At 43.5% G+C, this 17,497-nt stretch overlaps 1 protein-coding gene across 1 annotated transcript in view; it reads right to left on the bottom strand.

Annotated features, from left to right (window-relative positions):
• CAPN6 (calpain 6) overlaps positions 1–15,611 on the bottom strand; it is a 63,421-nt gene extending 47,810 nt beyond the window's left edge. Inside the window, exons 1-3 of the mRNA XM_050901794.1 lie at positions 15,591–15,611; positions 13,395–13,478; positions 12,389–12,563 (exon numbers count right to left, since the gene is read on the bottom strand). Of these exons, the coding sequence (XP_050757751.1) occupies positions 12,389–12,553 (165 nt within the window). The 5' untranslated portion in view covers positions 12,554–12,563; positions 13,395–13,478; positions 15,591–15,611. The remainder of the gene's footprint in view (positions 1–12,388; positions 12,564–13,394; positions 13,479–15,590) is intronic.
• Positions 15,612–17,497: the final 1,886 nt, after the last annotated feature.

The following is a 17,497-nucleotide window of genomic DNA, read 5'->3' on the forward strand; positions in this document are numbered from 1 at the left end:
CTGATCAAGTCCTAAAAATAGGTCCTGAAGCACAGAGACTAAAAGAAAAGGGCTGGAAAAGCCCAGCACGACTCTCCTCAGAATGTCTAGATCATCAGCTACAACACCACAAACAACAGCAGTTTGGATGATTTGCCTGGACAGTTTGCTTCCTTTATTTCTGCAAATAATATGAGCAAAGGAATGTCATATAAAGAGGAAGACAGAAGAGCAGTGATAGAGAGCAGACAGGGAGGGAAGGAACACGTAAAGGTGTGTTCCCTTGCAAAGGGAGAAGTCATTTTCTTTTCAGAACATGTTCAGTGAAAAAAAACCACCTCAAAACCTTAGGAGAAAATAATAACGCGAGAAAGAAAGAAACAAAACACAGCCCACAATGTTTTCAGGGAATTACTTGGCTGGACACCATCAGAACATGCCATTCCAAGTACCTTAGAAGATCAGCAAAGGAAGTCCCTTTATAGCTGGAAAATGTTTCCTTGCCTCCAAGAAAAAAATTCAAGAAACATTTCATTTTTATTAGTGTATTTGGGAAAAGTTGCAACATTCAAAAAAAAAAAAAAAATTTGCTTCAACTGAACATTCCCCCCCTCTTTTTTTTCAAAAAGTGTTTCTCCTCAAAAAGACAAATTGGAACAGCCAGGATTATTATTAATTTTAAAATTATTATAGGATCATATTAGGGTAGCAGTAATAATGACAATGTTCTTCTATTATGATCCTCTATATGAGAACTTATGTTCCTGGTTGCTAGAACAAGAACTCCGGTTCCAATGGATTCCAGTGACTTTTTTGATCTCTGTAGCCAGTACATAACACATGTATTTAAGTTATTAGCACTGTTATTTAGGTTTATCACTGTATTTAGGTTATCACTGTTATCATTGACAATATAAGAGGACAGGAAAGTGAATTATAAAGTAATAACTCACTTTTTTCTTCACTCATGCAAGAAACAGTCTATATTATTCTACAATATAATTATATAAGCCTTGAGGTATTTTATTTAAATAGCTTCTTTAAAAATACACTAAATATTTTAAAAAATTATATCAAGATCAGTTTATTTCTCATTACTCTTCTCTGTGCTCTCTAACCACGGCAGTAAATTTGAAGCTGCCAATGTCTGATCACACGACAGCCTATTTTTCAAAGAAGTCACCAACTCATCTCAATATCTCATCGTTAAAGTTAGAGCTAGTTAACACAATTTGATAAAACTTTATTGTTGTGGGAACAAGAGAGGTACACAATTCAGAGCAGGTTTTTTTCTATTAGTTTTCTATTATTTCCAGTAGTAAAGTGTCTGTCATCCACATTACTCATGGCCATAAATTCCAGATATTCCCGCCCCATTATAACCAATATTCCAGGCACCAAGGCAATTCCGTGAATGCTCAATTTGCTGGTGAAAAGCATGAAAAGCAACAAAAGGAAGATCTGGTCCATAAGATCCCATGCAACATATTAAAGCACTGGGCTATAGTGGAATGGAGAGAGTTGCTTGTCTGCTTGTGCTTACATTTTTTCTCCCTTGAAAAACTTCAACAGGTCCCTTTTCATTCCATATCAGAACAGAAACCACCATTACAACTGCATGCATTCAGTCTCCAAGCCAACCAACCTAAATGTGATGTGCTCACATAAGGAAGAGAGCATACACAGAAGCACATCAACATACCCTTCACAGCATTTCACTGAGTCTGTCTTGTGTGCACAAAGTACCTGTACTTTAGCATACAAATATTCTTCTCATATCCATAAACTGAAATTCTCTTCAGGTACAGATCAGTAGATGAAATGATTAATATCTAAACCAAATGCTAAAAGCTTGATCCACCCCCATCCTTAATATTTCTATAACATTTAGATTTCAATATCCCCTTCAAAATACAGGCAGATGGTTTAGTATTTATGCTTTTTCCAGGAGCAGAAAAAACATCCAAGACAGTATTTCCTGATGCTATTTCTCTTACGTTTTTAGCACCCCACATTTACCCAGTCATTCACATCACTTAAGTCCCATGAATAGAGGGCTTTACTGCCTAGACACGTCATGAACATTCAGTTGGCTTTCTGAAGTGTAGCTAGAGACAAGATCAGGACCTTGTAACTGACAGTGAATAAAACCAGTTGCATGACCCATTTTAAGCAATGATTGGTTATGTGTTCTTGCCCTTGATTAAGTGTTGCTGGGCTTTAAAAGCACGGGAAACATTAGTCTCAATATACTGAAGACATGCCAGGGTGCTGCTAAGTGCTTTATAATGTTTTGAATTTCAGTGGATTCACATGTACCTCTCATGCACCAAATCATAGCTGACCACCTCTGTCTCAGCACTCCAGGGCAAAAGCATGTGGCAACCACCCCACTTGAACGTTACAACATTACATTTCCCACTGCTGGTGAAAATGATCCAAATCAACTGATTTCACCAAATAAGACAACAATAAAGCAGATTCTGAATCCAGCTGATCCAGAATTACAGCCATACAGTAAGGATAAGACTTGTTTTGACCTGGATTTGAAAGACCTTGCCCTCCACTTTTGGACACCTCCTTCTAGTAGCCCAATTCCACAGGGCCTTTGTAAACCCTACTGTTCCAGTCTGTGGACCACCAGGATGCAAGAACAGTGACAGCTGAGATGTACAACAGATTGCTAACTCCACTAAATCTACCCTCACTAAACAAATAAAGCTCTTAAGGCAGATTTTTTATTCTCTCCCACAAAAAAAACAAGGTTCAGAAGCCAAGTGCCAGCACTGATTTTACCCTTAAAGAAACACACAGCATGATGGAGTCCTGCCTACACCAGGATCTCCAATGGGTGGGAGCTCATTGTTAATATCACTAATGTTCACCCATCACCGCACCCCTTCCCCCCTAGTTCAAAATTAAATCTAACAACCTGAAGACAATTCGACTTAATTGCAACTGCATCATCTTCTGTGGGATCCGACTGCCAATCCCTGCCATTTGAATGTGCAGTTGCTAGGGCAACGGGTATGAAGAGCACGCTTTTGTGTTGCCACATGCATCTTCGGGAGCTGTGCCAACATCTGAGCTCCCACAGCTGGGATGGATTTAACGCCTTCCTCCCCAGGAGCAGCCTGTCCTTACTTCCAGTGCGGTGGCTACGGCAGCCTGCCCTTGGCAAGCAGCTACTTCTCCTCTGCAGATCGACACCTGCATGAGAATGACAGATGGCTGCAGCCAAGCTCAGCATAATCAAGCACCGAGGATGCTGTAACACTTTATCAAATAAAACATTCAGCAGTGCTAGACTTCTTTTGCAGGAGGTTACGGGGTACACAGTTCATTGTGTACATAGCTAATGAGGAAAGAAAAGATCATTTACCATCACTTAAAAATAATTTTCTTCTGGTGGTTTCCTACCTGTTGTCATCCCCTCACCCACCCCCTGCATACTAACAGAAGGTTGCATCATATCTAGAGGACTATGCGGTCTTCTCTCCGCCTCCACAATTTTAACCTAGAGAACATGATTAATGTGTACAGAAACCTTCCCATCAACCTCTCCGATTATCTTCCAGGACAGACTGCTTCTCAGAGTTTAGCTCTTAATTTCTTTCCTATTTTTTTAAGATGAAGAATTTAAACCTAGGTCAGAGCTTACTTTGCCTATGACCTTTTATACCTCTTTTGAGTCTGCAAGGCTTATGCTCTTCTATAAAAATTAAGGTGCACTCCAACCCTTCCCTTTATATATGCACACATGTATGTTTAGCAAAGAAACATCCGACTTAATGTTTTCCATAGCTGAGAACAAGCTGGAGCTCAAGATCACAAGCTAAATCTGCTTTTAATTGCAAGTAAAACTATTCATAACAACGGCAAATAGCCTCCCTGCTACTGCACTCATGCGTAATCACAGCTAATTACTGCATACAAAAGTGCCTGTTAAAATGATAAATAGTGTAATCCAGGAAGTCCCATAATCCTCTAGGAGCCCCATACAGCGCCAACAATGGAGTGCAACGGCTGAAAGTCACCCACTGAAGGTTACAGTTGGTACCTCAGACTCACTTGGTCTGTCTGCGGAGGACATCGTCCATGGTGTTATGATCTAGGATGTGACAGACTCAAAAGGAAAAAGAAGCCAGTTAAGATTTATTTCATGTTAGTGCAAGGCTGAGTTTTTCACAGTCCTTTTCTCCTACAGACACGTTCCAGAGAAGCACAACAAAGAAGCAAGCTGCAAGACACTGGTGCATGGCTCACACAACCTACAACCTGAAACTACCTTTGTATTCCCATCAATGTCTCTGTATGTTTGAGGCACATAAAAGGATTCGTGATCTCCCTGAAAGCTCAGCAGAGGCTCACCACCACGCTTTGAAACACATTTCTTCACCTCTCAGATTCAGGCACATTCCACACGTGCCAGTATTTCAAGTACAAACACAACTGTCACAGCACACAGTTCTTTGCAAATTGTGTTCATCTGCACTTCAACAAGAGTCAATAACCACCAACAATAGAGAAACATGGACAATTCTGGGCGTAGACAGGGAAACAAACCCCAAGACTTGGGCTGTTTCAGGACGTGTCAGCAGCCTTTGCAGAACAAGTCATATTTTCACAGAATAACAATAATCAGATCCTGCAAAACTTGACGGGTGAGGAGGGGGGTGGGGAGGGACCTCTATTCTGATTAAGCAAGAGCACTAGCATTGCCTCATATTTTTAAGCTACAAAGAAGAGGCTGAAGGGAGAAAAAAGCACCTTCAGATCTGAAAAAGTGATCATTAAATCAAAAGCTACGCTCCAGAAGGGAGCTGGGGATGTGGGGAGGGAATCTGGCAAAGCAGAGAAGTGTCACTATTCACAGGGGCTGTTAAATCAGTTTGTCACACAGAAGGCAGCAATGTAACTACACTGTGCTGCTAAGAGTTCACATCACTTTGTCATGCCAGTTTATGGCATTCCCCTTTTATTTCCCCTCTCCTCCAGCTCTGGATTATCCCCAGGCCCCATCCTGGCAGATATCCCAGGGTGCAATGAGCTGTCACTCAGCTCCATGCCCCGAAACTGTTCTTGCAGTGCACTGTCGGGCAACTGCTCAAATCCAGATGCAGTGCCAGGATTCCTCCTTCTCCAGTGCCTCTCCTGCGTGCGTTACTGGACTCTGACATGTAGTCCCAAACATAAGCAGATGTCTCTGGTCTTGTTCATGGTCAAACTGGAAAATAAGGTTAGACTGCAGCAATGCAGTTACAGAAGCGACAGAGGAATCAAATGATGAAGCCATGCATTATCTCTGAGGGGCATTTAACCCAGGCGCACTTACACCTGACAGCCAAGTCTTTCATGACACTCATTCCACAAAATTTATGAGGACTGGGATATTGTTAAACATTCTGGAGGACTGCTTACTGTGATCACAAATCCTGTCACTGAGAACATATGTGGAATAAAGAACATTAACGCAAAATACGTAAAGCTAACCCAGACTAAGTGCCCAGGCAGGCATGCCCCGAGCCTCCTCTGCCTTCCAAAGGAGGGCAAAATCTTCTAAGACGACAGGTATGGAGGCAGAGGAGGTTTCCAAGGTTCAAATCAGCACTTGCAAATACAAAGATGTTTTAGCTTCTGAGACAACTGATCATTTTCCACCAGTCAGAAGCAAACAAAAGCTGATGCAACCTTCAAGAAACACGTACAGGTGCAGAAGTCAGAGCTCCTGAGTTCTCTGGCACCGCAGTCCCTCACACTGCCCTGGATAAGTCACCAACCTGCTCATCCCATACTCCCCAATTTGGGAACTGGGGAGACACTTGTTCTGTTTATTCCCATCGCTGTATCATTCCAGAACACAGTGCCTTATTTCCTGATCCTTTTCACTTGCATGGTGTTAACCACACCTGAAAGCATTGGAAAATTGGTAAGAAGAGTGGAGAATTTGGCCCATGGCATGCAGTGTTTCTAGGAACACGGGGCAAGCAGTGGGCCATGAGTATGCAATTCTCCACTTTCAGTCAGATATCTGACCTTTGGCACTGTGAGTTAATGGAGATTCAGTCAAACACAGCAGCAGTCCCTCCTGTGGCCTGGGACACAAGAGGAGTTTCTTGGGAAGCAGTTCAGCAGAAGTGTCACACAGTGTCTTTCTGTGCTGTCTTACTGAAAAAGAACCAGCTCTGTCGTTCTGGAACATAAGGGTACAATCATAGCCCTTCATAAAGAGAAGATGCAGACGAAAGCAAAAACAGGGCTTATAAAACAGAGGGTCAAGCAGGGAAACCAGGAAAGCACATGATAAGATTCTCATTCTGTAGGATCAGACTATTATTTCCCTTTATGAATAACTAAAGAACATTGCTTATCTCTGAAGCAAGCTTATCCACTCTTCCTCCACATGGCTGCCTGCCCTGGATGGGGGATCACTGCTGTTTGTTTAATGCTGACAAAGATGTCCTTGGGATTTAATACTTTTTGCAAGGTCAGCGCTCAGTGAAAAAATTGAGACAAACCTGAGGTTTAGTTAAAAATAAGACAGACAAAATATCCTTTCAGCAGAGTGACCTTCGTTCCCGGGTATTTTCACTAGAGCTGCTTGCTGCTGAAAGCCGATGCGGACCAGGACCACCGCACAGAGGCAGTGTTTGCCCTCAGTAAGGGGTTAACCGGGACAGGTGGCCGAGGACATCCCAGGGCCAGCAGAGCTAGCAGGGGGGCGAGAGGCTTCTCCTACCTCTTGGCAGGACACAGCTGCCCCCAGCCCCACTTCAGCCTGGCAGAGAGGATGGAAACTCCAGGGAAATCACAGGAAAAGAGCAGGATGGGCTTTGACGCTCATATCAATGGGCAGAAAAAATGTCCACCAATGGGGGGGATTCTTTCTTCCTCTTTTTGTAACAAACCAGCAGGTTTTCCCCACAGAAAATTTCAGGCGTTCTGTGTCTTACATTATTGCTTTTGATCTAAATGGTGGGGGGCTAGTTCTAAAAAGGAGAGTCCCTCAGCTCTGCATTAGGTTCTAAAAGTGCTTCTTGAAAATGACTGTGCAAAATCAGCCATTTATAAATCCTTGCTCACAGACTGAGCCCTTCCGTCTGAAGACAGTTCTGATCAGTCCCTGCATGACTTCCCCCACAACAGGCAGAGACACTGTCCCTCTGCGATGGTGTGGAGCAAACAGAAGAAGGAACGACATACCTCGATTCTCATGTGATGCAACGGGGTCAAGTGCAGGTGCTGCAATAGGAAGGTGGGAATATGCTGACCCCACTCCCCCTCAGTGGCAGCCTGGAACAGCACAGAAGCAGTGGGAGCACCTCCCTGTGTGGTGTCGGGGGCAAAGGCGGGAATAAGCTGTACCTCACCTTTTCTTCCACCTTTGAAATGGTCATGCTCAGCTCAGTTATTATTTTACAGGTGGACAGAGGAACTGAGACGTTAGCAGAGCCCAACGTCCTGAAACACCAGCAAAGGATTCATGTTGTTAGCATCAACACCGGAATTCACCCTCTGAACTTCTGGTTGGCAGAGACCAGGCACTTGTGGGGTATGATTCATCTCAACCTGAAGCCAATATCTCAGGTATATCAGTTGAACCACACCCTAAACACATCAATTCCTCTCCACTGCCTGTAATGGGAGCTGGTGGTGACTGCCCCACATCAGTGGGGCACATGCCCCACATTACGAGCATCTAACTTTTGGGCGAGTCCTGTCCGAAGTGCCCATAAACTGCCTTGGGCTGAGCAATCAAAGGGCTGGCTGGGACAGGCTCTCCCCTCCCCTGGGGCTACAGCAGGCCAGAAGGGCAGGGGGCAAGACGCTGCCTGCCAGGGAAATCACAGCCAGCAGTCTGACACCAGTGTCATCTGTCAACAATTCTGTCAGAAAATGTCACTCTGACAAAGATGATTCCTTCTATGAGATCAAGTCCAACATTTCCAGATTTTTTTTTTCCCCAGAAGTGAAAAACAATTTGGCATTTTTATACTATTTTTACTTTTCATAACCCATCACTGGTGTGGAGAGTGTCACAAAGGAAGGTGATATAGAAACAAAGCAAAATAAGGTCCAAGCTCATTTCTAGGCAAATCTTCTGGCACATTCAGACTTTTCTTCTTCCTACTTAGAATAAAATGTGGAATTTCAGAGTGTTACAACTTGCCAATTCCATGTTTCAGGCAGCTCTGTCAGATATCCCAGATGGGGTCAGACCTTTTGAGTTCATTTACTACCCAGCACTGAAATACAGCATTATCAGCAAACGTACACCTAAGCTGCTGTGTACAATCAGAACCCACTAGCCTGGCCCGCCAACTGCATACCATGCCACACCGCACCCAAAGAAACCAAGACCCAGTACTGCACATAAGCAGTGCACAGCGCTCTTATTTGTTGGATGATCTTTCCGTAACAACATTTCTCCTTGGAAAGTCACGTCATCCTAGGGAGACTGCATGGTAATTACACAGTGCCTTTTGTGTTTGCCAGTTTCTTAATACTGGGGTGCCACAGAAGTAACACTACCCTGTCTTTGTTCTCTTTCCCAAAGAGACTTTAAAAGTACAAAACAAGTAATTAATGTCAGATTGTTAATGACCTATCGCTGTGAGTCTGACTGGAACGAGCAAACAGAACATATTTAACATTGCAGGTGCAGATCCAAGGACAAAAACAAAGTGGAAGAAACCCTTTACCCCTCCTCCTCTTTTCTCTCTCTCTCACTTATACTCCTTTTTTCATTAGAGCAGAATAAAACCCTTTTGACTATACAGATACTCTTCCTAAGCATTTGCTCTGTCTGGCCACCACCAACCATTTATGGTAAGTGAACAAAGCATGAGCATATTTGTGAGCTGAAACTAAAACACTGGCTTTCGCCTCTCCTCAGAAAAGCTTTAGATTCACAGATCCCAAATGTACTTGTTTGGACACCAGCAGCAGCAATTGAGGCGGCATCCCCCAGCTCTGTGTGCGCTGGGCAGCACTCCCCAGCTGCTCAGCTACACAGGCTTTCTAAAGCAAAAACCTGCTTGCTCGTACTAGTATACAAGTACCAGCATCTGGACAGGCTATCCACTGCCTATGCAGATGGTGGGAGGACAGGAAACAGGGTATCACCATTTCGTTCCTTCACATTCAAGATGCTGTACAAACATCTGGGGGTGGCTGGGGGAGACACAGCTGTAGTTTCTGGGTGAGCCGGTGAGGCAAGACGACCAAGTGGCCTGCTCAGAACCTGTCTCAGTAGATGACAGTTCTGGCCTTCGCCTTATGCTCATATTGCAAGGCCATTTCCCTCTCCAAAAAAGGAAGCACTCTGAAAAGCCCATCACTTCAAAAGGACAATTAAGCATTCAGCCAGTTAACTTAGAGTACAATATAGTTCCATATGGCAGAGAGGAGATAACCCATGAACAAACATTGGGAAGTAGATCCTCACCTCTGCTCTGCTGCACAGAGACGAGCCCCTCTCTCTCAAGATGTTCTAAGAGGCTCACCATGAGAACAAAGGCAGCTTCCACCACCTCCTAGTCATCAACTCCCTCTCCCACCCAAGAAGGGCAAGACTGGGATACTCTAGCTATTCTCCACAAATCTGTAGGAGTAGCCCCACATGGGCCCTAAGAGCTGCTCTATCTTGGAGCGAGGAAGGAGAGCGAGGAAGAAGAGCGAGGAAGGCACAGCTTTACAATAGCACACAGAATCACAGAATGATTGAGGTTGAAAGGGACCTTTGGAGGTCATCTAGTCCAATGCCCCTACATCATCATCCAGATCATTAACGAAGACATTGAACAGGTTTGGACTCAGTATTGGCCCCTGATCACCACCTTGAATGAAGACACACACAAAAGAATGGCCTAAAATGGCATCCTTGTCTAGAGTCCAGCTCTTGCTTCACATCTCTTAGGAAGCACAAAGGCTTTCCGACCTCGCTGTGACTGGTTGCATGGTATTTCCCCTTCTAGGGGGGATGAAAGACTCTAATAAACAGGAAAGCACTACAGAAATAAAAACAAACCCAAAGACTTTGGAATGCCTACTTTTTTTCCAAATTTATTCTCCCCGTTCTTCAGTCTCATGTCTTACTTGGAAAACTAAAAGGAGAAGCAGGAAAGCAACCCTGGCTCTGCTCACTAAAATTTCAGTATTGAAGCTGCTGTGAGAAACAAACAGCACCAGGGGAAAAAAGAAGAAAAAAAAACAACCCCAACAGTCTAATGCCATCCTGGCAAATACAGCGCAGTCTTGGTCAGTCTCATCTGTTATCCCCTGTCACACAGGACAGGGAGCAGTACCAGCTGCATATGAAGTAGATCACATTGTCATTGGCATCATATTTTCTAAGAAAAGACACCCAAGTTTGTGCTTCCAGAAGATTAACCCTAATCCCAAAAGTGGACACGGGTGAAGTAAAAGACAAATTCATCATGCTTAAGGGTAAAAACACTGTGTGCATCTGGCTAGAGGCTTCCACTGTCCTCTTCATTACACTTGTCGGACTATGAGAACAGATTACACTCTCTGATGGAAAGCCACATTGTCAAAGTTGGGAATGATTTTGTGTTCTTCTGAATTATTTGCTTATGGCTGTGAACTACTTTATAAATATAAGATATGTGAAGCGTAAAACCTCAGAGCAAACCAATTAACAGACCCTAAATATAAGTAATATTAACAATTTGCAACGTCTAGTACATTAGTCACAATTAGAAGCAAATGACATATTTGTTTTCCTGTTAAGATGCTAGTAAAAGTGGCAAATAGACATAAGCATTATTAGTTGTGTACAGACAATAGCTGTTCATTTTGAATATGAAATTATTGGTGTGTAATTGAGGTTTTATAGAAGTCAAAGGCAAAATCCACAGTAACTTCAGCATAGTCATGCAGAGACCAGAGATGATATCAATCAATAAAGGAAAACTCTCCATTCCCTTTGGGTAAAACTTGCTGCTAAGATTTCACCAGAACCTCTCTGACACACAGCTGAGGAAGAAGGTATCAAGTTCACTACAGAACAAAGACTTGCTTAGACACCTCTTGGGAACTCACCTTCTCTCCTCTGCATCAGCTACACATCTGTGTAGTTGAGTATTCCCTGGGAGTAGCTTGTGAGCATCCTGCCTTATATTGCAGAAGCCATGCAAAGCTCTTAAGACCCATATGTAGCTGGGCTTTGTGGTTCCAGTATAGTTAATACAAAAGGTAACCTGGCAGTCAACTATACACACATGGTTTCCTCTTATTTTTGGCACTATGTAGAGAGCAAACCAACTGATTCTGGAAGCACAAGTCAGTTCCCCGTGGAACAGAAATGAATCCATTTACTGTGACCAGAAAGTGGGTATGTGCTGATAATGGGGGCTCTCAATTCATTCCATTGGTGGCAGTTAGAAATATCCATGCATTTTTTTAGTGTAACAAAACTACTCTACCAATGCTGCCTTGCTGTTTGCTGCCTCAGATAGATCCCTGGCTGGGCAGTCTGTGGCTCTTCTCTTTCCTACTCTCTCCTCCAAGAAAAATTACAAATCATTTGTTTATACATATAAATGAACTAGCCAGCTATCGGAGATTGGAGAAACTTCCCCTTGCTACTGTGAGATTTCCTTCCCCCATACATTTTAATAAGGCACAAGTTACTCTGAAAATATGCAGAGAGCTATAATAATGAACAATAACCCTACATTATTATTTGAGTTGTTTCCAGTATTCCGGGCAGGAAGATGCTATCTATTCAGTTAATAAAATCTAATTTTCTGTAGTGTTTTTTGCAAGGGTTATATCTAACTTAAAAAAAAAAGGACAGCTTGGGGGGGCACTAGATTGGATAGCTAAAGCTCAAATTTTATAGTGCAGTTACTGTGCATACACACCAGGCCCTCAGAAGTGACAGGTATTGAAGAGAAACTTCAATTAAGAATCTCAACACCTTGCAGAAATACTTCTGTCGACACAGCAACCTAGACAGGTACCTATCCACAGATTGACCCAGGAAATGAAGAATTTATTTACAGAGTATACTCCTGTATTGACTGACCTATTACAGTAATTCTTAATTAATTACTGGTATTCGTAATTAAATAGAGGGCGGATTTAAACATCGCTATGGCTGGAGTCACCTCACATTGCTGCTTGTTATTAGAGAGCCATCAACAGTAAAAAGCACGATTACGCTGCACAGAATGCTTCCTTTTTGTCTTTTTACAGTAAGGCATGACTTTCATTTTGGACAGCGGTGTGACACAGAGGGGCTGCTGGCTGAATCACACAGTGACAGGAAATGAATGGAAAAAGGGAGGGAGAATATATTCACATAACTGTGTTTTAGCACAGAGAAGACAGTAGGAGTGGAACAATACAAACAGCACCTCCTCACAAGGAGAGCATCAATTACCTTTGGGCGCTTCCATTCAACTTTCCTTGGTGGCGCTGATTGATAGAAAAGGGACTCATCTGAGGCTGGAAACTCGGGATCTTCGAAGAGCCGTCTCTGCTGGATACACTGCCCTTTCAGCTCGTGGTACTTCTGATCTCTGAAGAGTTGCACTGATGAGGACATATCTTTCTGTCTAGATAAGACAAATATTGGCTTGTGCAAATTATGAAGGCTCTTTAAAGTCCATAAATGATACCACTCATTGATCTTTAACAACAGAACATATAACTTGTTCTAAACAAGATTAATTACTGATTTCTGTTAAAAAAACCCAGATTATGAAGTAGATTATGTTAAGTAGTAGACTAGAAAACCATAAAACCCAAGAAGATCTTATATTTTACGATGGTATTTTTGGCTGAACAGAACTCTTATCAGGAAAGACATTAGAGAGTCCAGACCAGGCACAAACCCAGCATTTTGCTTTGTCTAATTGATTGGAAAGGTAACAGAGTGGGGCTTGGCTCTCAGTCTGTACCATGTGTGAAGGGCTGGACTATCTTTCTGTCCTACATTCTTCTTCTGGCCACTAAAGCTCTAATTATCTACTCCAACTCTTATGCCTAAAGAAAACCAAAAACAGATTTCCACAGTTCTCCATCTTAATTTAAGTGACAATACTTTGGCTGGTATTATTGTCTTTGAACCTTATGTTATATTTCAGGGAACTGAATTCCCAGAAGCAGCAAATATTTGCAAATAATTGATGAGAATTTAAAAGAAAAACAAACTCATGACAACAAAAAACCCTAACAACTTGCTCTCAGGCCTTAGTTCCCAGAATCACGACTATCTAACCTGGCAAGTTTATGGTCACAGCCACAGAGCTCAAATAAATTGCTTAAAAAAATTCTACAAATCAGAAATCAACTACAGAAATCATTCAGGATAGTTTGAAGTCTGGGGATGTGAGGAATGCTACCTCTATTTCAAGAGAGGGAGTGGAGAGAGTATCTGAACTTACTGTTTGGAACACTCCTGCGCGTGAATTCCTCTCGTCTTCCTTCCCGCCACAGGTTAGAGATGTATCTCCTCTTCCCTGAGTTATCTACAGCAATAAAGACAAATGCAGGTTGTCCTGATGTCAGATCACAAGAATTAAACAACATGCATGCAATGGAGCATGGCATCATATTGTCCTAGCAGCCTACTTGCTGTGTCCTGTTGCAGTGATCTCAGCTCGTGCTCCTTGAGCCACTTGCAGCATGAATTGGATGCAATTCCACAAATTTGCAGAAAACTAAACCAAGCTAGGCACAAGCCTTTCCAGGCATGCAAGTGAGCACAACAGGAGAAATACAGAAGAGTAATGAGGAACATTTGGAAATGTCAAATTTATCACGGTCTTTGTTCTTGTGAGTGAAAGCTACTGTGGCCAAAATAGTCTAGGGATGGTTTTAACAACCTCCCTCTCTCTCCCCGCCCCCATCCCCAACTCCTCTTCCCCCCACCCCAAAATAAATTAGATGGTCCTCCAAGGATAAGAAATGCTTCTCTAATGCCTTCACTCATGGGAATGAGGAGAGTATTCAGGAGTGCTCTTCTACCTTGTTGCCATTCTCGCATCCATTCCAAAGCTTCCTAACTACACTCAGAGTAACCGATCCATAAGTGTAAGTACCACCTGATTTCTACCAGCAGAATCTTACACGGCAAAGCAATAGAACAAAGAACCAATTTATTATTGATATTTCGACCAGCCAAATCTTCAAATGCCAGCTCATTCTCCATCCTTTCTCAGGGCAAAAATCCAGCAATTAATTTTGCATACATCAGGACTGTAATGACTTTGAGTCAAATCCTGATGCTGCTAGAATCAATGGAAAAATCCCTATGCCTTCAGCCAGGCCAAGGCTCCCCCTTCCTGAACTGGGCCATGGAGTCCCTTAGTGACGGTGTTATCCAGCTTCAATAAAACAAAACTACACTTAAATGAACTGTTCAAAACCAAAATGGCTCACTGATACTATGCCATTTTTAGCAATTTCCTTTTTCTTAAGGGCTATTTTCTTGTTTATTATCTCCCTCAAAAAAAAAGTCACATGGCATCTCACTTGGCAGATGGCCTCCCAAGACAAGGCAAATAGACTTGCTTCCCCCCACAAACCAGTGCTTCGAATTCAAGTGCAGAACAACTTGTCAATTATACAAAGATAGCTCAGGGACAAAAAAAAAAAAAATTAGTTTGGCTAATTTGGCTGAGATATAGATTATTTCATGATAACTGGCATTCATTCTTATTAAAAATTCCCCATGAGCTAACCAACGTTCTAAACCCAGCCTATTTGGAAGATATGCTTGTTTTTAAAATAGCCCCTGGGTGATAAGGATTTCAGCTGTCACTGCCTAATTCATAGAGATAGGTCTTTAATGACCTCATTCCCCCACCCTTTCTCCCCTTCTATCTGCCAGACTGGAACGTGAGTTCTTCCAGGATTAACACCGCATTACACAACAGCCAGTCTCGTAGCAATGCACAGAATGTGGCCATACAGCACAGCACATGAAATCAAGCTGCTACCTGGCTCACCCTGGGCTCCACGGGGCAGTGCTCACCACGGGCAACGCTAACAAGGAGGAGGCTTCTCCCACCAGGCTGTTAACCTGCCCCTCTCCAGGCTCCCTGTGCCATCCTGAGCAAACGACGGAGCGTGTGTCTTAGAAAGGGACTCGGGCTCCCAGGGCTGCCCAGCCTGGCTGCTAGCTGCTTTCCATCTGCCCAGGAGACACTGAGCTCTGGAGCTGAACTGAAGTCCCGTCACCATCTGCTGAACTAGTAGGAACCCACTTTCGCAGAAACCCAAAAACACCCTTTTGAAACACAACAGAAGTCTCTTTTCCTTGTTGGAAAGTCCACAGTAAAGAATGTAAATGCAGTTTCTATACAATAGCCTAGTGGTTTGAGCACTGAGGATGGAGGACCACAGCTGAGTCCCTCCTCTCCTGGGGTGTTCACCTACCAGGACATGGCCCAACCCGGCTGAGACAGACAGCAGGCACCTGGCTCCCACTCCAAGGTTTATTTTTGAAGCAGCTCCCAGTTTTTGACTCTCAATTGAACATAGAAGCTCCCAAACTAAGAACCACCCTCCCTCCTCCTTTCTCAAGTTCACAGTACACAGCAGCACAGCTTCCCCTGCTCTGTACCCAACAGATTTACCTCTGGTTCGGCTGACACTCATAACGTACAGCTGCACTGCAGAAACACCAAGCACAGCTTGGCAGCCGCTCTTTCCAGGGCTCCCTGCGCTGTCATGTGATACAGAGTGAGCTGTGCACCACGTAACGAGGGCTAAGAAGCACGGTCCTAAAAATACCGTACCACAGTTCGGAGACCCTCTACTGCTCGGTAGAGAGAAAGGGACCACTCCAGCAGAGAGACAGAAGAAAGCAGAAGGGGAAAAAAAACCCCGAACAGCTCTACAGGTCAGCCATTCTTATTTTTGGTTTATTACCCTGACCATATACAATTACAGTTTTGATTTTTATCTTTTCCAGCCTCTGAGCTGAGCTCCCCAGCGCTTCACCTCTCTGGGCAGCACAACAGCTCCACAGCTGACGCCAAGGTTTCTACAGCACCATGGCAATCCCCCTTGATATCAGCAGGATATCAGCAGGAGTACCAGAGGTCCCACATCTCAGCTTTCAACCACTGAGCTTTAAAGTCTTTCTCTGACCCTCTCTTTTTCCAGTGAGATTCCTATTTTGATTGGAAAAAGGACTTCAGCAGAATGGTGAAGACAAGCCAGTGCAGGTCCCCTTTTCAATCAGGCTCTACTCGCAGAGTCCCCTCCTCAGCCTGACAACAGAAGCATTTAATTTTTACTTACAGTAAATACTCAGAGATGCTTCCCCCTGTCAGAGCCAGCAAGAGTACGGCTAAATCACATTCAACACAGTGGCAAATACAAGCTCCTGCCATTAGTAGCAGCCTTAAATTAAAGGGACGTTTACTTGAAATCCAGTTCTTCACAAGAGCATTAAGATGAGTTTCAAGTATTATTTCCACTACCCAACAGCATTTCTTTATGCTCACATTTTCCTGTCTCAAACTTTCTCTTCCCCAGCTGCTACATAGAAGATCCACAACAAACAAGACTGACTAACTGTCCAGACAGGCATGAGGGAAAATTACACCCTCGCTACCATTAAATTAATGCAATAAGCACACAAAAACTAACAGAAGTAGTCATCTCTTCTCAGCCCGTTTTTGTTACTCTGTGTAACTAAGTGACACACAGGGTAAAAAGTCAGAGAGAGAAGTTATTGCAGCTGTTAAGCCAACTGCACCCCTCAGCAGTGAGCTAGATTGCATGTGAAAGGATCCCTCCCATCCCCATCCCTGCAGGAGGGGTGCAGGAATGGCACAGAGCTGGGTTTGCATTAACAAAAAACAGCGCTTTCAGTCCCAAAGGTGAACACTGCCAAGCAGCTGCAGTGAACCCTCTGTTCTAGATGAAACTCCTCTTCAAGGAAGAGGCTTGGCGCATTGTAACATACAAATTTTATCATGCACTCCACTTTTCTGTTCCAATTGCAGGACTCAAAGGAATTTCACTGCACAGCACCAGGACTAAAAGGGCAAAGTGCATTTCTAGCCAGTATTTAAGGCTACAGTTGAACACAGCTTTGAACATGAAGCTGCTTCTTCCAGCAAGCAGATCCCGAGATGAAACTGCCCAAGCTCAGGCACACCCCAGCCTCAGGACCACATTCCTGCTGTTCCAGGAGCCCCCATCTGGGAAGACCAGGGACGGATGCCAGAAAGGATACACACAGTGTATGCCATGCTCTGGGGTAGCATCCTGGTTTTAAGATTATTATCCATTTGCAGGTACCAAGCTTGCTTTTGTTTCATGCAAACAGTAGCCTTACCAATAACAACCAACAGCTGGTTCTTAGGTTTCTCTTTTGCAACTGCAGTTGCATGCCTGTCTTGACAACGCACAAAACCCTCCCAACTCTAAACCCTGTTCTTTCAATATTGACTTATCACCAAACCTCAAAGCCACTGTTTGGACTGTGACAGCAAAACAGGGACTCAAGTATTTAACTGTTTGCAAACAC

The sequence above is a fragment of the Gymnogyps californianus genome, chromosome 9 (assembly GCF_018139145.2).
Source record: "Gymnogyps californianus isolate 813 chromosome 9, ASM1813914v2, whole genome shotgun sequence".
NCBI lineage: Eukaryota > Metazoa > Chordata > Aves > Accipitriformes > Cathartidae > Gymnogyps > Gymnogyps californianus.